The 20,955-nt window shown below is 37.8% G+C and overlaps 1 protein-coding gene across 6 annotated transcripts in view; it reads left to right on the forward strand.

Annotated features, from left to right (window-relative positions):
• Positions 1 to 20,955, forward strand: part of Cdc14a (cell division cycle 14A) — a 207,385-nt gene that overhangs the window by 133,297 nt on the left and 53,133 nt on the right. For all 6 annotated transcript variants that reach the window (XM_087213192.1, XM_087213194.1, XM_087213193.1 and 3 more), the window contains 2 exons: positions 2,515 to 2,745; positions 7,312 to 7,450. In XM_087213192.1, the coding sequence (XP_087069318.1) occupies positions 2,515 to 2,745; positions 7,312 to 7,450 (370 nt within the window). The remainder of the gene's footprint in view (positions 1 to 2,514; positions 2,746 to 7,311; positions 7,451 to 20,955) is intronic.

Consider the following 20,955-nt stretch of genomic DNA (forward strand, 5'->3'; position numbering starts at 1 on the left):
GTACTGTACACATTGCAAAAACCAGTCTCCCACAAAACATGTCCAAACACATTGACAACACCCACAAACAGTTGTTGAGAAGGCATAGGATATTTTAATATTTTGTTTAAAATGAATTGAAATCAATTTTAGCAATTAAAAAAATTCATTCACCAACTCTAAGAAGTACAGCCCCTAATGTTCACATCGTGTTCTCCTGTTTGGAGGCCTAATAGATGGAGGCAAGTTGAGTCTTCTCAGTGCCAGTAAAGATGACGGAGTCAGATAACCAGAGTTCATTTTTACCTTTAGGCTATAAATCCATTGCTGGGAAATAATTTGAGCAAATAAAGCAGACTTGATTTTTGCAAGTAAATCAGCATGCGTTTTCGTGTGTGGGTATAAGTTGCTGTTTCCACACGGATGTTAATTGAGTTCCATATTACCTGATTGCTCAAAGGTAGCATGGCCTGTGAAAATCATGTATTTGGGCTGGAGTTAGGCCTGCCTTCCAATCCAGCCTCTGTTTTTTTGTGTGACCTTGGCCAAGTCTACTAGTTAGGGCTCTTGCTTCCAGGTGGTAGAAGCAACTCTGATAAATTAAACTAAAAAGCCATTCATTGGAATATGTTGGGTAACTCACAGCCTGCAGGTTGAGTCTGGCAAACTGGCAACCACACTGGGTATTCCAAACAGGGAACTGCATACAAGGAGCTTGTTACAAAGAAGACTAAAAAGTCAAAAAGGTAGCACCAGAGAATCCAGAATATGATGGAAAAACAGGTGGTGCCTCAATGCTGGGGAGACAGAAGGGACAAAAGGGAGTTACCAGAACTGGGAGCACCGGGAGAGGCTTGGGAGGCTGGTGCGGAGCCCCCCGAGGGGGAGCTGTGTGCCTGCTGGGTGGACTTGGGGTATGAGGAGTGGGGCTGGGCATGGGGCCCCAGATGTGCGCAGCAGTGTCGCTGGGGGCGCCCACTCGGCTGGAGCTCTGGCAGCCGCTGCTTTCTGCTGCTGCAGTGATGCTGACAGAGCAGGAGAAAGGCCCTCTCCTCTGCTTGCCCTACAGTGCCTTCCAGTTTTAGAGTCAACAGGAAGGCAGCTAGGAAGGTAGTCTGGGAGAAGTACTGTATGGACCCCAGCACCACCGCCACAGAGCGGGGTATAAGAGAGTTGATGGAGCGGAGAGAAAATAAGAAATGACCAGCACAAAGCAGCGTCCAAGGCAGGCAGCAACACAGCCAAGGACACAGTGTGGAAACTTCTGGTTCACTTCACAGGCTGCCCTTGGGGTCCACCATTGTAAACAGATTCCTAACAAGGCCGTTTCACTTACCTGGTATGCCAGGATCAGTGACCCTGAGTTGATTACAGGTGTGGGGGTCACTGTGCTGAGAAATTGGTCCCCCATCCCTTGGGGCTTCTGGAAAAGGTCTACAGTGGCCCCCTGATCACCGGGACTGATTGGTCAAGACCAGGGCTGTAGCTCACCTGACTCTGTAGTTCACAGCATGGCAGGCACCTCAGGAGGGCTGGAGTCTGAGCTCCTCCTCCCCCCGAGAAAACGTCCATCAAAAGGTTATTCTTTTGAGGAAGACTGTTACTAGAGAAAGGGAATAAGGATAGGAAGGAGAGGGTTATAAGGAAGCATAGATGGAAGATAGATCAAAATATGTTACATGCATATACGAAAGTACATTGAAAGCTAATATTTTGTAAAATTAATAGGCACCAGTAAAATATATTTTAAAAATTATTATTTGTTTCTTTTAAAAATTATATTTTAAACTGACAAATTACATTTGTATATGGTATATAAGATATTTAAAAATAGGTACACATTGTTGAGTGGCTAAGTCAGGTTTAACATATACGTTACACATTTCTTATTTTTTGTGGTAAGCACATTTAAAATTCTTAAAAATTTTCTTTCGTTTATTTTCAAGTGTACACCACACTGTTACTAACTATTGCCACAATGTTGTACAATAGATCTCTTGGACTTATTCCTCTGTTTAACTGAATTTTTATATCCTTTGACCAATATTTCTTAACATTTCTTAGATTCTCAATCTTGTTAATTCTTAACACTTTTTTTTCTTAGAATTAAAAGAGGAATTGTGTACAATTCTGGTTTGTATGTTGTAGTTGCTTAATAATCCTACACTTATATTGCTGGGGGTTATACAACTGTATATACTATACATCTGGCAAAATTAACCTTAGAAATGTATTTGTTAAGTGAAGAATAATGCTCAAAGGGGAATAAAATCACAGAATCATTCCAAGTCTGTTGTGCTCATTTTAATACTTCAAGGAATGCCCTTGTTTTGGGGGTAGGAGGAATATGCTGTCCCCGGGTTTCGTGTTAACTCCTCTGGTGTTTATAGTTACACAGACTGATGCTCCTGTGAGCTTGCTGTGACCTTTTACACTCTGTCGGAATTTGTGCACTTTGTTGTTGAGGGTTTTGTGATTCTTGGTTATGTAAGTCGAAATGTGTGCCTTATACTTATTGCTCCTTTTTCCCTGTAGGTTACCCTCTTCATGCCCCCGAAGCCTACTTCCCTTATTTCAAAAAGCATAATGTGACTGCAATCGTGAGGCTGAACAAAAAGATTTATGAGGCAAAGCGCTTCACAGATGCTGGCTTTGAGCACTATGACCTCTTCTTCATAGATGGCAGCACACCCAGTGACAACATCGTCCAAAGGTTCCTGAATATCTGTGAGAACACCGAAGGGGCGATTGCGGTTCACTGCAAAGGTGTGTGAGCTCTGAGGGGCCCCTGTGCTCACAGTCGGGGCCGAGCCCCAAACCAGCAAATGATGGAATGCAAGACCAGCTAGTGCCTTAGAAAACATTGAGGCTGACATCTCATGAAACCAGAACTCAAACCTATTTTATCCCCTTTCCTAAAGAAAGGACTGCTTAGATGTGGACAGTCAGTGGCTCTGTGGCTTTCTCCCGAAGGCAGCTTCTCTGACGTGAACCTTTCCAAAGCCAGGCTCCTTGACACTGTGTTCCACAGTAAGGGGAAATAACAGCATCAGTGTTCTTGGCAAAATTGTAGGTGGGTAAAATTTTCAAGACAAAGATGTTCTTAGTTCCCCTTTCTCCTTTTCTCTCAAAATTGCTCATCTCCTGCCCATTCTCCTGCCACCCATGGGCTGTTCAGTCCTTCCATTTTATAACCCAGCCGTCTAGACGCCCATCCCACCGTCTGCGCCTCCCCTCTCCACTAATTTTGCTTCGTGGAACCCATGTCTCCTTGTCCCTTGCTAGGGGTCATCTGCTAGCTTATTTGCTCAGGATATGGGGCTGCCTCTTGGAGTGAATTGAAGGACTTTGTCCTCTAAGTGAACCCCTGCTCTCTGGGGGTGAATGCTTTTTAAACTGTAAGTATGTTTTAGATACTGCCTAGAACATGTGCTCTTTTTTCTGTGAATGGCATTTGCTCTAACCTCAGATGTTAGATTTTGCGGAGGCTCAAACTCCACCTTCCCGTGGAAGGTGCTTTCCAGGTGGTCTCCCTTAGGCCACCCAGGACAGAGCCTTCAGTGCCTCTCGCAGCTCTGCACAGTGCCCCTGGGTGGTGCTGTTCTCATGGTTTTGTGTTCCAAACCGGTTTGTGTAGCATTTTATGCTAATTGGCTAGTAGGTGTTGGGGATGTGACTGTTCTTTTCATTTGCCGAGTACTGCTGTAACTGCCTTATTCAGACGAGTGTGGCTTTGGTTCTGACAGAAATTAAAATACCATTTTGTAGGCCCTCGTTTCTATGTTTAAGATCTGAGTAGGTGGAGGTACTTTGCTGAACATGTGCACAGCAAGGGGAAGCTGCGTTTTCGTAGAGACTGGGAGAGTGGAAGGGCACAGCACGTGGCCCCTGATTCAGATGTGGGCTCCCCACGTCAGGCCTCAGCAACCCCTGGTGTAGCGCTTCTCCCGCCGCCGTCCCTGCTAGGGTTGGTTCCCCTTGTGCAGGACGCCCTCTCTCCGGGAGCCCAGGGGCCGGATTGTTAGGAAGGTGTTCCTTTACTCACTTGAAGGCACTACTCTCGGGTCACAGCGAGGGGTCAGTGAATTCACTTGTCCTGGGTGTGTTTCATTTGCCCCCTACATCCCATTTCGTTTGCTTTCCCATCCCATTTTGTTAGATTGCCCAGGTCCAACACCACGCCTGCATTTCACGTGTTTCAAATACCAGCAGAAACTGAGGGAACATAACAGCAACCACCGTTTACTAGATTATTCATATCTTCTTTTTCAAACTGTAGTTTCATGTCATTAAAAAAGTATCAGTATTTTTCCTGAGATTAATTTAGCCTTTTTCTTGAACAATAAGTTTTAGGACTATCAGGGCATATAGTTTATATGTGGATATGTGGATCAACAGGCCATGTATTGGCTCAACAAATTCAAGGGAGAAGAAATGCAAACCTTTCATTAAAACTTTCTGGATAGTGTTTCTCACTTAAAAAACCTTGTGGAAATAAAACTCTCTGGTGTTAAACATTCTTGTAAATATCCTTGCTTGACCCTGAAATGTCTATCTTTTCAGGAATAAATAAATGTAATATTGAAGACGTTTTATATTTTAGGATCAGAACTTTTAGCATGGAGGTGAATTCTTGTACAGGAAGGTCACATTTATTTGTGGTGACATCCTTTTGAGAGCCTTATTTTGTTTGCTGCCACTGGACAAACATGTAGGGTTCTCTTGTAAGGATTACACCTTTGATTTAATTACAGCTGTATTGCTTTTTTATTTTTTTATTTTATTTTTTTTTTTGGTACTGGAGATCGAACTCGGGACCTTGCACTTGCAAGGCAGGCGGCAGAACCACTGAGCTAAATCTCTGGCCCTAGCTGTATTGCTTTTAATAGCATACTTATCTACTATAGGCCTGTTAATTATTTTGACATCTGCCCTAATTAAGTCAGTTTAATTTTCTGGGAATCCAAGCGGCACTCAGTATTTTAATTGAACTGAAAGGAAGAGGGAGAGCGAATCTTATCCTGTGCCAAATGAACTTTAGTAGCGAGTGGAAAGAGAATAAAGATGTCACGGCTCAACATACAAAGTGTTACATACAAAGACAAACTAGAAACTTAATTTGCTAGCAATGTGTGAAAACCTTACCACAGTTATCTGCCATCCACTTTGTGGTTGGTAAAAAGAATGGCTATGAATTCTTGAAACTTTCTAGCACAAATAATAATCTGAGATACAACAACATTGTGACATTCTGGCATGCAATTATTGATGTTTTATAGGGATTTCAGAAAATGGCCAGAACGCTAAAGCAATTGGAGTTTGACTTGGTAGAAATAGAACACTTTCAACTTCTTGTCATGCTGTGCCAGGGAACCCTTTAATTATGAATGCTTTAAAAATTTTTAAAAAGTTTTTATAGAAACTTAGTGAAGTTTTCCTATTCTGTTCATTTGTGGTAAGAGCTCCTAACTATTGAGTGCTAAGTAGGTTCTTTTTATAGATCTAAATTATAGACTCTTTTTAAAGGGGGGAAGTAATTCAGTTTCAGAGAAATTTGAAAATTATCGGCAGCACCTCCCTGGTTGTGAGGAGGACCAAGAACCTAACTGAGGGCACCACATAGCTCCTTACAGCAGGAAGGGAGCAGTGAGAGAGTGTGTTTACCTGAGCAAGGCCACCTGCTCTCCACACCCTGCTTGGTGGCCCTGGAAAGCTCCTGCTCCAGGATGCTCATCTGTGTCTTATGTACAAGATTACTCAGAGTCTCATCAGGTATCTGGGGAATTGACAACTACAGCCTTTGGGTGAAACAGAGAGGCAGATTACTCTTACCTCTTGATATTAAAGGAAATGCCCCATGGAGACCATAATTAAACTTTACATTCTGACGAATGTTACGTTTGATCTGGGAAAAAAGGTACTTTAGGTGAAAACAGAGTATACACACATACCCCTCAAGTGATAAAATAGTGTATGTGTGTGTGCTTTAAAGAAAAAGCTAGTGGGAAGGGAATGCCAAGAGTCTATAGTCGTGAGCTTGACTCATTTCATTTTTATTTTTGATATGTGTTCTTAACTCAAAGAGTAATGTTCCCAATGAGACAGAATTCCTTTTTTTTTTTTTCTTGGTGAAAACCTTTTTCTTTTTCTGTATAAAGCACAGATTTACATACAGTACATCCATAGATACCCAGTATATCTGTGACATTAAATTTCATGGGAGTAATTAAGATGAAATACCTAAAGAGGCACCTAGGGAAGCAGTAATGTAAAGGAGGTTATGAAACATTGATTTAAGAGCATACTTTTTCACATTTAAACATTTCTGAAACTCAAAGGGTAAATATGGAGCAAAACAGAGGGTAGATATTGAGAAGTAGGAACAACATGTTCCAATGGGAAGGGGAACAAGGGAGGGGGAAAGAGGAAGGGAAGGGAAAAGGATTAATTTAAAAAGAATGGAAGGGAAAAGATGGAAACAGTGTTTTTGTAAATGGGGAAGGAAAAAGGGTTAAAGGAGAGTAAGGGAATGGGGAAAAAAAGAATTAAGACATATTATATATTATGCACAGGTACAAATTCCCTATGATGAATGCGATGATTAGGTATGGCAAATATGTACTAATAAAAATAGATTTAAATAATTTCTGAAAGTAGGATGGATTTAAAAATTGATGGGTTGTCATAGTTATTATTATTATTTTTTTACTTACATAAACTTAAATAATGCTGTATGTTATGCCACCAGTGAATATGATGGTGTCTCAGGTTTGCTAAAATACTGTGTATTTCAGAATACTGGGAGACCAGAGAAGAGTCTCTTTCTTTATTTGACCAGGGGAAGCTCTCAAAAGGGCCCCTCAAAAACAAAAGATGATTAAACATATCAAAAACAGAGCCATTAACTTTTCCCTATTTCTTTTTCTAACTAAATGTCCTCATGGATAAAATGAAAATTTCATCACTTTGCTAGGTCAGAAACTTTGGTCACTTTTAACTTTCCTTGTGAGCCAGTCAAGATGTCTTTCTAATTTAGCTCTTCCTCCTTATTGCCACATGACAGTCCTCTCTGCCACCTTTGCTTTCTTGCCTCGACTTCCCAACTTCTTCTGGCCTCTGTCCTTTGCGTTCCAGCCAGTCTGCTATTGCCAGGCCCATCCATTTGCATCACATCACTTTTGCCCCCAAACATGGGGAAGCTTCATTTTACCCTTTCCATTCATTACACAAATAGGCTCATTACACTCGAGTGTAATACGGTTTTGGGACAAGGTGTAGTTTCAGTATTTTTTGGGGGTGCATTGGCTGTACTTTGTATTCCCTGTCTTGCAGCTGGTCTTGGAAGAACAGGAACATTGATAGCCTGTTATGTAATGAAGCACTACAGGTTTACACATGCTGAAATCATTGCTTGGATCAGGATTTGCCGGCCAGGCTCCATCATTGGCCCCCAACAGCACTTCCTGGAAGAGTGAGTATACTGTCTCCATTGTCCTGTGATGTCCTTGTTCCAAATCCTTTCTACTCCTCTTGTTCCCCTGTTTGTGGACTTTGTCAAGCCTGCAGTTATAAAAGAACTGCATTGTTAGAGAAGTCTGTGCCTAATAGAATATTGTTGATCTGACAGCTGATGCATTCTAACTTTGTACCTTTTATATCTCTTCGATCAGGTGAGAGTGAGAAGAAAATCACAGAGCCATCTCTGCCTACCCTTTTTCTGTCATTTTCTATGTGTGATCTGGCTGCAGTGTAATTTTCTTATGTCATCCCACTTGGCACTTTTCATTCTTTTCTTTTGTTTGCATGTCTAAAAGCAGAATAAAAATTTTAAAAACACAACTAAGGTCAGTCAGTGATTTGGAGAAGATTACTGCTCTCCTGATAACTACTGAACTGCTCATGAAGCTGTAACTTCTGAATACACCCAAGAGGTTACCAAGGAAGGAAGAAGAAGAGACCTGGGTTGTAGCCCTGGCCCTGCCACTAATTACCTTAATGGCCATAATTTAGAAGAATTCTTTTAAATTTATCTGCTCATTCATTCCCTCACATATTTATTAATTAACTTTCTGTTCAACCCTAGCCCACTAGGTGGAAAGATTTAACCCATAAGTGTATAACCTTTTCTGAACCAGCTGCCTTCTCCTTAAGATATTAGAGCATACCATCAATTTACCCACTAATAAACTAAAGAGATGAAAGTAGCACAAGTTGATCTAGGTCCAGGTCCAAAATTTTTTATCAATTAGTGTTATCTTATACTGAAACTTTAATTATTTTTTCTTTTTATGTTGGGATGGCTCTACGTTGAATAGCGTTCTTTTCTATATAATTATTCCTTTCCATTTTAAATCATTTTAGATTGGTAAGAAACAACTGATGATGAATTTCATAGAAAGATACCCTAGCATCTGAAATGGTTAAGATTTGAGACTGCCAAGGAATTACTTTCATTGCCAATCCTAGAGGGAATCATTACTAAGGAAAGAACTGGTGAAAATTAAGCACTTACATCTTAGTTTAAAAGAGTGAGGCAGAAGTAATGATTTTTCAAGAAGAAATATGCGGGAACAGGAACATTAAGAAGAGAGAGATGTCTAGGTTTTTACCAGGTGGGAGTAGAAATAAAATAATTCTGTTATTAGAGCTTTATTCTTAATCAGATTCTCAGCCAGTGGTTTCCTTTATTTCTCTATTACACATTTTGTGTGGCTACATGGCATGGAGATATATGTAACAGCTGGGTGCTTATTGTACTAATTGATTATTAAAGTTAAACAACAGGCCTTAGGGTTAAAAAAGAAGATACTTCAAGCCTAGTTCTTAAGCCATTTAATTCATTTAAAAATTAATGTTTGGAAGCATATTCACTCAAGAGGTGATATTTCTGATAATCACCTGGCACGAGGATCTGCTCAGTGCAGCTCACAGGTGAGCAGATACAGCTGAGAGCACCGCTGGCCAAGGGCACTTAGTTAATCTGGTGTCAGTAACCTGTTCACTCCATGCCTCTGAACGCCTTTCTGCTTCCATTTGGTGCCTATTTTCTCTACTTTGTCTCAAAATAATATCAGAAGAAATTAGGGCACAGGCACTCTAGAAAGGGGTTTTACATTTATAGGTACATAAGCTATAAAATTTAGGAAATGTCCTTAGCTGTGAGTCATACTATAGTTCTCCAGGTATTTTGTCAGTGAAAACTAAAGTTTGGGAATGATCTAGTTGTATAACTCCAGAATTAAAGTAAGTCACAGTCATGCTTAGATTAGAATTTTCCTGAAGGTAGCTTTCCTTTTGTCTTAGGCACTATACCTTTTATATTTTATGGTGTTTCTTATAGCTCTAGCTCAGTGGCTGAGCACTTACATAGCATTTCAAGGCCATGGATTCGATCCTTAGCACCATTTTTAAAAACTGAAAAAAAAAACTTGCATAGAAAAATGCCTGCTTTTCACAGGGTTTCTTAGGCTTTATTATTAGATTGCCTCATTCAGGGCAGTGGACTGTGCCATATTCTGCTAAGTATTAAGCTTGACTTTTTAGTGTCTTATTCTTTTCTCCTCCTTTCTTTTTTCCTATCCAAGTCTGTTTCTTGTCATGTCCCACGGGAGAAGACATGGTTCAGTGTGTTAGTGACACCCATTCATCCACTGAGTGTTTATCGAGTATACTGCATGTCGGGCAGTGTTCTTGGTCACGGGAATGCAGCAGTGGCTTTGGGAGAGTGCCTGTCTTTCTAGTAGAAGGAGCTCAGGGGTGAGGAGAGCTGTTTGGATTGACTGATCAAGGAGGACTTCTCTGAGGAGTGTAGAGACGTAACGCACAAGAAGGAGCAAGTTCTTTCAAAATCTGAATTGTGTCCCATGAAGGTCCTGATGTGGAAACATACTTCATGTTTTAATGGCCAGAGAGAAGTTAGTGTGGGTGGAATATAATAAGCTGAGCATGTGTGGTCGGAGAAGTAGGCTCAGTGAAGTTTCATAAAGTGAAGAATATAGCTATGTAGGAAATAGAACATTACCAGCCCTCAGAAGCCCCTGTGTCCTCGCATTTGCTACCTATCCTTCTACCAAAGTAAGCATTATCCTGATTTGTAATACCATAACTGAGCTCTGCCTGTTTTTGAAACTTATATAAATGGAACCATGCAGTATATGTGTCTAGTTTTTCTTCCATGTTATCTTTGATGTTGTTGGTAGACATACTTTGTTCATTTTCATTTCTGTGTAACATTGGGTTGTTTGAATGTGTGACATTTTAATTCTGTTGATTGATGCTTAAGGTGTTTCCAGTTTTTGGTTGTTTTATATATTTTGGTACACTATCTGTTGGATGTACAGGCACACCTGTGATTGGAACATGTCCTGGCCCGCGGGTAAGTCAACGGAGACCCTAGAGGGGGAGTGAGAATGACAAGGGACAAGAGACACGAGAGATGGAGACAAGACAGGTTTCTGATCAAGTCTCGTTTATTGCGGAAGCTGCTACAGCATATATACCGTAGGGCTAGAGGGAAGGAGCAAGGGGAGGGTACTGGGGCTACTTCCTTGTTGCCGGGTAGACTTGCAGCAGGCCCAGACATGCCCGTAAAAGGCACTCAAGAGTTCTAGCGGGGGGCGGGGGCAAGGCCCCCCACAGGAACAGTTGGCTATCTGTACATTCAGCTTTAGCAGGTATCATTCAACAGTTTTCCAAAGTAGGTATGCCTGTTTAAATTATCACCAGTGGCTTGTTTGTCTTGAAGTCAAGCCATTATATTTGTTTGTGGTGATAATTCACATTGTAGTTTTAATTTGGTTTTACCTGATGAGGTTTGAATATCTTGTCATGCATTTATTGGCCATTTGTGAATCTTCTTTCATGAAGTATTTTATTCATGTCTCTTACATATTTCTCTATTAGATTGTCTTCTTATTGATGTGTAGGGCTCTAAATATTCTGAATACATTTATCGTGAATATTCTATGTAATGCAAGTACATTCTCCTACTCTTTCATGAACAGGATATTAAAATTTCAATGCAGTCTAGTTTCATTAATCAAAGGTAATGCTTTCCATGTACTACTTAAGATATCTTTGTGGTAGGACTACTATCTAGAATATATAAAGAACTGAAAAAAATCAGAACCCCCAAATTAAAAAACCCAATTCAAAAATGGGCTTCTGAAATGAACAGACATTTCTCAGACAAAGAAGGAAAAGCAGCAAATAAACATATTAAAAAGTGTTCAATATCACTGGTCATTCAAGAGATGCAGATGAAAACAACACTGAGATTCCACTTCACCTCAGAAAGAATGGCTGCTGTCAAGAAATCAACCAATAACAAATGCTGGCGGGGCTGTGGGGAAAGAGGGACCCTTCTCCATTGCTGGTGGGAGTGCAGGCAGGTGCAACAGCTGTGGAAATCACTATGGAGATACCTCAAAGAACTAGGACTAGAGGTCCCATTTGACCCAGCTATTCCCCTACTGGGAATCTTCCCCAAAGAATTAAAAGAATCATACCACAGTGATATATGTGCACCCATGTTTATAGCGGCACAGTTCGTAATAGCTAAAGCTTGGAAACAGCCCAAATGCCCATCAACTGGAAACTGGATAAAGAAATGTGGTTTTATTTAATAAAATGGAGTGCTACTCAGCCATAAAGAATGAGAAACTAGAGACATTTATAGTATATTGAGGTCATACTCTTAAGTGAAATAAGTAGGACACACATGTGTAAATACCAAATAGTTTCTCTAGTGTGAGAAACTAAAAGTGTAAATAAGGATGAAAATGATTAAAATGAATAATTGATAATTTGAAATAGGAAGAAAAGGTCCAGAGGGGTAGGGGAAGTGTGAGGGGAAGGGGAAAGGAAAGAAGGGAAAGGAAAAATTATGAGAAAAAAAAATGGAAACAAAGTCTTTGTAAATAGGGAAGGGTGGAGCGGGTGAAGGGCGCATAGGTAATGGGGAAAAATTAAGAACCAAGATACATCATGTACAGGTACAAGCACCCAAGGATAAATGTAAATGTATTGTATACCTAAAATGCACCAGTAAAAGAATTTAAGCAAAAAAAGAAAAGTTATCTTTGTGGTAATACATGCTTCTATTCCTAGCTTTTTGGGAGGCTGAAGTTGGAGGATCACTTGAATCCAGGAATTCAAACATAGCAAGACTATTAACAAAACAAAACAGAACAGAACAAAACAAAACAAAAAACCCTCGAATTTTGTCAACTCCAGAGTATGAGTATATTATGTTACCTTCTGAAAGTTTTAGTCTGACAGTTCATCAAGAATTGCTTTAAAAAACTATGTTATGAGATAGGAACCCTGTTTTTTTCTCCATATGGATATTTATTTGATGCAGAACAATTTATTAAATAGAACACTGTAACTTTTTTGGGAAGAAGAGGAATAGCAGAGTCAAATGAATTTCTCTTTTTAGCTTTTTGAAGAATTTCCATAGTGGTTGTACTAGATGACATTTCCACCAACAGTGTAGAGGAATTCCTTTTTCCTTGCAGCCTTGCCAGCATTTGTTATTTCTACTTGATTTCTTAATGATGGTCATTCTTTCTAGAGTAAGGTGGAATCAGTGTTGTTTTAATTTGCATTCTCTAATGGCCAGAGAGGTTGAACATTTTCTCATGTATTTATTGACTATTTGTCTTTCTTCTAAGAAGTGTCTGTTCATTTCAGTTTGCCCATTTTTTGATCAGGTCTTTTATTTTTGGAGGGTCTAATTTTTTTTAGTTCTTTATTATTCTAGATATTAGCCCTCTGTCTGAGGAATACCTGGCAAATTTTTTTACCCACTTTATAGGTTGTGTCTTCACTCTGTTGGTTGCTTCTTTTGCTGTGCAGAAGCTTTTTAATTTGATACGATTCCATTTGTTGATTTTTGATGTTATTTCTTTGTTCAACTATAGTTCCAGAGTTGTACATCTGGAGTTTTAGAAAGTCCTTGCCTGCACGTTAAGACCATAATGTTAAGTGAACTAAATTAGACACACAAGCTTACATATCACATGGTTTCTCTTACATGAGAAACTCAAAATATAAATGAAGAGCAAAATAGGAGATAGATAGTAGGAAAATCAGGAGATAAATCTTTTGCAAATGAAAAAGGAACCAAGAGATGGAGGGAGGGAGGCAAAGGGGGAAGGAAAGGGGATTTGAAAAAAGAACTGAGATATGTTATGTGCACGTACCAATTCCCCACAGGAATGTGATTGTTATGTACTGCAAACATGCACTAACAAAAAATTAAAGCTGAACATGAAGACCATTCTTTTCCCATTGTTCTAAAGTGTCACCTGATCAGAAATCGAGTGTCTGTCTCTGGACACTGTATCCATTTTGTTGGTTAATTTGTCTTACTTAGTGCCAATACCTCAATGTCCTTACTGCAGTTTTAAAATATGTCTTAACATCTAGGAATATAAGTGCTTGATCTCATTCAAGATTATCTTTATATGTTTATTTATTTAGATCTTTTAACATTCTCTGAAAAATTAAAAAAATGCCTTTAGCTTTCTGTGTAGAGGAGTTGCATATCTTCTACTTGAAGTTATTGAATGCACTGTAAAGATAACAATTTTCAGGCTTTATTTTCTGATTGTTTAAGGCTGGTAAACAGAATCAAAACTAAAGATCTTAGTTCAGTGAGTTTTCACAATTGTACGTTTGTGTAACCACAACCTGAGACAAGATGTAGAACTTTCCCAACACCCCAGAAAGTTCCAGCATGCCCTTTTCCAGCTGGTTTTCCCTGACACACCTCAGAAGCAATTACCTGTGGTTTCTGTTAACCATAGACCAGCTTTGCCTCTCCTTGGACTTTATCTGTACAGCATATTTTGTGGCTGGCCTTTTTTTTTCCCTCTTAGAATAGTGTTTTTGAGATTCATCACGTTCAGTATATTAGTGGTTCATTCTTCTTTATTGCTGAATAGCATCTCATTGTATGAATATATCATGATGTACTTACACAACTGTTGATGGATCTTTGGATGATTTCTAATTTTTAGCTATTATGAATATAGCTACTATGAATATTCTTAAATGTCTTCTTGTGAACATATGTTTTCATTTCCCTTGTTTAAATAACCAGATGAAATTGCTGGATCATAGAGTTAGACATAGTTTAATTTTACAAGAAACCACCAGTAGTTGAATCATTTTATGTACCAATTGGTAAGGTATGAATGTTCTAGCTATTCTTTCTTTTCCAATATTTTTTATTATAAGCTGTGGTTTCAACTTGTATTTCACTAATAGCTAAAGATGTTGAATACCTTTTATTTTTTATATATTATTTTTTTGAGCTGTCTGGCCAAGTCTTTTGCCCATTTAAAAAAGTTAGTTTGTTAAAGTATTTCTGAAACAATGAAATTTATTTCTTCTTTGTCAGAATGTTTTTGGTCTATGTCTTGTACTTTGAGTAACTGCTTGGAAGGAATAATACACAGTGTATCAACTATACTGTTATTCTCTTCTTTTGTTTTATTTTTTTACAAAGTAAAAAAGTTTAGTAAATTGTTGATTCATAGTTCTTTACTATTTTGCATATAAGTCTTGTCAGACACATAGACTGGTGTCTTAAAAGAAATTTAAAATTTTGCTGAAATCAACTTTTGAGACTTGATCTTGTATCCTTCAAACCTCATTAATTTTACTTTTTCTAGTATTTTTTTTCTTTTTCCCTTATTGAACTGGCTCAGACTTTCAGTACAGCATTAGATATTGTAAGAGTAGACAGACATTCTTGCTTTGTTCCTGTTCTTAGGAGGAGAAGATACATCATTGAATATGATGTTATATGGAGTTTCATAGGTAACTTTTAACTGAATGAGGACATTTCCTTTTATCTAATTTGGTTTGAGCTTTTTAAAATTAAGAGTAAGCAGTGAGCTTTGTTAGTTTTTCTGCATCAGATGATTTCATTTTCCTCATTTCTTCTGGCATTGTGAACTATACTGATTTTCAAGTGTTGAGCCATGATAATTATGATGTGCTAGTCTTTTTCTTTTTAAAAAGCTAGGTTTGATATGCTAATGTTTGTTAAGCATATCTTGTGTCTCTTTATCTTTGCTAATGTGGAATATTGTGTAATTTTCTTTTCTCATATGAGTTGAGTATTCCTTATCCTTCAGACTAAAAGTATTTCAGGTCTTGGAGTTTTGGGATTTTGGAATATTTACATAGACTTTACCAATTGAGCATCACTAATCTGAAAGTGAAATCTGAAATCATCCAAAATGGAAAACTTTGTTGGCACTCAAAAAGTTTTGGATTTTGGAGCATTTTTCACTTTAAAATTTTGGATTACAGATGCTCAATTTGTAATGTTTTTGTTAAGCTTTGGTATCAGGATTATGCTGACCTCAGACAGTGAGTGAGGAAATATTTTCTTCTTCCTTCTGAGAAGAATGTGTATAAGATGCTAGTATGGCAGTTGAGGGATGGGATGGGAAATTAGGGAATGGATTGCATCATGGAGGCAAAGGACTTGTTGGTATTGGACAACCTGGAAGAGGTAGATGGTTGTGTGGTGTGATGGAAATAAACCAGGATGTGAGCCATGATGAGTTTGGTTCTGGAAGTCTCTTAGAGCCAGGTGGATCATCATTACAGGATGGAGTTTATGGGTCACCAGGTGGTTTTCTACCCAGAAACCTCTGGGGTCTGATGGCTAAGGGGATAAGCACAAGTCTCCCCTGGCAGAGAGTTTGTAGGGGACTGAGAGTAGAATCCATTAAGGTAATCTCAGCTTCACTGCAGCTGGCATTGTAGTCTGCTGGGGAAGTGCCAGATCCATGGCACCTGGGGTGTTGCTATGGATAAACACTTCTGTTCATTTTTTTTCCTTGAAAAATTTTAAGCATTCTGTCCAGAAAGTTTGTTTCACATGCCCTTCTGTAGCCAATCTACACACAATCTCAAGCCTTCTCTTAAGTGACAATTTATGTCAATAATGGATTTTCTTTTGTCCTTCACATGTTGCTCTTATGAATTGAAAAAAAGTCTGCATTCTCTGCTAAATGGAAAGGGAAGGAGTTCATTTCTGGTCCACTCTTCTTTCAACATGTATCCTGAAGCTCCTAATGAAACAACGTTGACATAATTTTCTGTCTTAGTCAGCTTTCTGTTGCTTTAACAAATACCTGAGATAGCTCAGCTTCGAAAGAGGAAAGGTTTATTTTGGCTTATGGCTTCAGAAGTTTTAATTCATGGTTTCTTGGCCCAGTTGCCTTTGTGTCTCTGGTGAGGCAACATGTCATTGTGGGAGTGTGTGGTGGAACAAACCAAGCTGCTCATCTCATGGGGTGGCTGGGGAGCAAGGAGAGAAAAGAAAGAGCCAAGATCCTGATATTCGGGCACACTCCCATTGACCTAACTTCTTTTCACAATCCTTACCTTTAGAGATTTCTACCACCTGCCTGTTGTGCCACAGCCCAGGGACCAGGCCTTTAACATGTAGTCTTTTGGGGGGCCATTCAAGATCCAAACTATAGCATTTTTCATGTTGAACTTTACTGTTATAATTGTCTGTCAGTTTCAAGTTTTTCCTGGTGATCTTTAATTTTCATGTCATTCCTGTCTATCCTTCAGATAATCTCACAGGAGGCAGGGGTTCCTCCTTTCCTCCCTCTTGTCTTTCTTTCCTTTCTCCTTTCCTTCTGCAAATATCTGTTGAAAGCTACTAGATAGGCTACTATGTAGGGAAGTCAGAGTAAAAATTAAAAATTAATATTTAGATGCACAGAGCAAGGGAGAAGTTCTAACAGATAAATGTATAAATTATATAGTTTCTCTCATGATGACAGGTGCTATGCAGAAAAATAAACCAGGGAAGAATAGGGGGCGGAGGAGAAGGCAATTTTAAATAGGTGATGCCAAGGGAGCTCATTGAAAAGGCATTTGAGCAAAAATCTTGAAAAAGTGAGAGCGCAATCACATGGATAATTTTTAAAAAAAAAGTTTTTGTATTACTTTTATTTTCTCTCTGATTCAGTTTTTAAACTAACAATAATTGTATGTGTTCATGGTGCACAACATGATATTTAGAACTATATATGTATTATAGAATAGCTAAATCAAGTGAATTAACATATAAATGATTTCACATACTTATCTATAAGTGAGAACACTTAACGTTACCCTTTTAGCAATTCTGTAGTATGTAATACATTTTTATTAAGTTCATTTGTCATGTTGTACAATAGAACCCTTGAACTTATTTCTCCTAACTAAAATTTTGTGTCCTTTGCCCAACATCTCCCCAAGCCTCCCATTCCCCACTCTTAACCCCATTCTATTCTGTGCTCCTGTGAGTCCAGCTTTATTTTAGAGTCTGCATGTGACTGAAATCATGTAGTATTTATCTTTCTGTTCTCAGCTTACTTCATTTAACAATATGTCTCCTACATTTGCCTATCTCTTTTAAATGAAACTTCTTTTATTAAAGTCTGAATAGTATGTAGTATACCTGTTTCCTTTATCCATTCATCTGTTCATAGACACTTGGGATGATGTCATATGTTGCTTATTGTGAATAATGCTGCAGTGAATATGGAAGTGCAGACATCTCTTCAGCATACTGATTTCTATTCTGTTGGATCTGTATACTATAGTGAGTTAGCTGGGTTGTATTTATTTATTTTTTTTGAGGAACCTCCCTACATTCCCTGTGTGATAATATGGACAAGAGTTTCACAGTGAGGGAACAGGGACTGAATGTCCGAGAGGGTATGTGCTAAAGGTCACTGGCTAAATGTGAGAGCGATAGGAGATGAGGCCAGGCCTTTGTAAGGACTTCTCTTTTGGTGGCCCAATGAACACACACACACACACAAACACACACAGACACACACAGAGAAATAAATTTTTATTGTGAGGTTATTACAGATTGACAGGGAATTGTCAAAAATAATACAGAGAGATCTAGGGTATTTTATCCATTTACCTATTTTCCCCAAATACTAACATCCTGGAAAACTCGAGTGTAATATAATCAGGATATTGACATTGATATAATCAAGATATAGAACATTTCCATCACCACAAGGATCCCTGTTGTTGGCCTTTCGTAGGTCCACTTGCTTCCCTCCCAGCCCTCTTTCTAACTCTTGGCAACTACTAACCTAGTCTCCTTCTGTGTATATTGTCATCTCAAGAATCTTACACGGGTGGAGCCTTGGACTAGTACAACTGTTAAGATTAGTATTTTCACACCGTATAATGCTCTGGATAGTTATCTAGTTTATTATCTGTGTCAGTAGCATGTCCTTTTTATGGCAGAGTACTATTCTAGAATATGGTATGTTCTGGGCTGTTTGTAGTTTTTGGCTGTTCACAGTGAAAATGCTTTACATGTTCATGTACAGGTTTTTATGTGAATATAAATTTTCAGTTTTCTGGAATAAGTACCATTTGTATGTCTTATAACTTTTAGAATAATCTCATGTATATCTATAAAATAATCTTTCTGGGATTTTGATAGGACTGTGTTAAACCTCTCTATCAGTTTGGGAAGAATTGACATTTTTATTATTGTTAAGTCTTCTAATCCACAGTATTTCTCCATATATTTAGATCCTCTTTGATTTCTTTCATCAGCATTATATAGTGCTCTGGATAAAAGTCCTGTTTTGTTGGAATTACACCCATTTATTTTGAGCAATTATAAATAGTATTGATGTGTTTATTTCCATGTCCCTATGTTAACTGCTAGTATGTAAAAAAAAAAAAAAAGTTGATTTTTTTTGTATGCTTATTTTCTGTCCTAAAACTTAGTGGGGGGAGGGAGAGAGAGAGAGGATTTTTAGAGGTTTCTATGTATATTATTATGCCATCCACAAATAAGATAATTTTATTTCCTTTCTAATATACATGCTTTTTTGTTGCATAGGCTAAAACTTCTAGCATTTTGCTTATCTTACTCCTGGCCTTGGGGGAAAGCATCCAAGCATTCATTATTAATTTTCATATTGAAAATAATTGGAGGTTCTCTGTAGATGTGCTTTATCAGTTTTAGAAAATTCTCTTCTATTTATATTTTCCTAAGAGTTCTTATGAATGGATGTTGAAATATGATCATGTGATTTTCTTCTTTAGCCTGTTAATATGGTAGATTTCATTGATTATTTTCCATATATTGAATGACCTTGAAGCCCTGGAATAAACCCCACTTGGCCATGAGGTTCTTTTAATATATTGCTCAATTCTGTTTGCTAATATTTTGTTAAATATTTTATGTCTATTTTCATAAATAATAGGATATTGTAGCTTTTTTGGTATTGTCTTTGGTTTTTGTGCAAGGGTTATACTAGCTTCATAAATGTCTTGAGACTTGTCTTTTCTTCTGTTTCCAGTATGAGATTGTGTAGAATTGGTAGTGAGTCTTTAAATGCTTGTAGAATTATCCAATGTGTCAGAATTCAGAGTTTTCAGATTTTGGAATATTTGTATAGATGTTACTGGTTAAGAATCCCTAATCTGCAAATTTAAAGCCAGAAAAGCTCTGATGTCTGAAACTTTAAGTGCCAATAAGACACTCAAAATTTTCTGATTTTGGAGTATTTGGATTTTGAATTTATGGACTAGGAATGTTCAGTCTGTATACTTGGCTTCATTTCTAATATTTGTAATTCATGTCTTTTGTCTTTTTTATTTGTCAGTCTTGGTAGAAGTTTGTTAGTTTTATTGATCTTTTCAAAGAAGCAGGATTTTGTTTCATTGATTTTTTTCCCTTATGTTTTGTTTTTGATTTTTATTGATTTATGTTTTATGTTTATTCTGTTTGCTTCAGTTTTGTTTTGCTTTATTCCTTCTAGGTTTTGAGGTGAGAACATAAATTATTATTTGAAACATTCAATGTTTTACTAATGTATATATTTAGTGCTATAAATTTATCTTTTTCACTTTGTCCTAAAATTTTTGATATGTTGTATTTTGGTTGTGTATGAGTGTAAATGTTGTCATCTTACCAGTTTAAGTGGTGTATAGAAACCATGTTTTCCTTCATGCCTCTCTACACTCTCATTTATAATATAGTTATCTTATATAGTTATAGTTATCTTAATAGTTCATCAACAAAGATTCAGAAGTGTACCAGACTGTGCTTTTATTTTTATGTCAACCATAAAACATCCTTTAGACACTTAAAAGGAGCAGAAAATGTCTACTTAACCTTTAATTTTGCTTACTGCGATCTTTCCTTCCTAATGTTCCTAAATTCCTTTGTGTATCATTTGCATTCTGTTTAGTGATTCTTTTAGAGTAGATGTGCTGGCAGCAAGTTCTTTTAGTTTTCTTTTTTTAAATTTTGTATTAAATTCTTTTATTGGTACATTGTAGGTATACAACACAATTACATTTCTCATTGGGAATTGGACCTTTATATAATGCATCTTGGTTCTTATTTTTTCCCCATTCCTAGCCCTCCCTTCACGCCCTCCACCCTTCCCTATTTACAAAGACTTTATTTCCATTTTTTCCATTTCTCATCATTTTTTCCTTTCCCTTCTTTCCTTTCCCCTGCTGCTCCCACTACCCCTACCCCTTTGGACCTTTTCTTCCTATTTTACATTATCGATTATTCATTCTAATCATTGGTACATTTTAGGTATACAATATAATGACATTCATCATTGGAAATTTGCACCTTTACATAGTCTCTCTTGGTTCTTATTTTTCACCCTTGCCCAGCCCTCCCTTCAACCCCTCCAGTCTTCCTTATTTACAAAGATTTTGTTCCTGTTTTTCCATTTTCTCATATTAATCCCATTCCCTTCTATCCTTTCCCCTAGCCCTCCCACTTCCTTCTCCTTTGCCCCTTTTCTTCCTATTTCACATGACCTATTATACATTTAGTCCTTATTTACACATTCAGTTTCTCACACCAGAGAAACTATTTGGTATTTATACATGTGTATCCTATTTATTTCACTTAAGAGTATCGCCTCAATGTGCATCCAC

The sequence above is a fragment of the Heterocephalus glaber genome, unplaced genomic scaffold (assembly GCF_053883595.1).
Source record: "Heterocephalus glaber isolate CG9 unplaced genomic scaffold, H.glaber_assembly_v1.0 deba00001442, whole genome shotgun sequence".
Lineage (NCBI taxonomy): Eukaryota > Metazoa > Chordata > Mammalia > Rodentia > Bathyergidae > Heterocephalus > Heterocephalus glaber.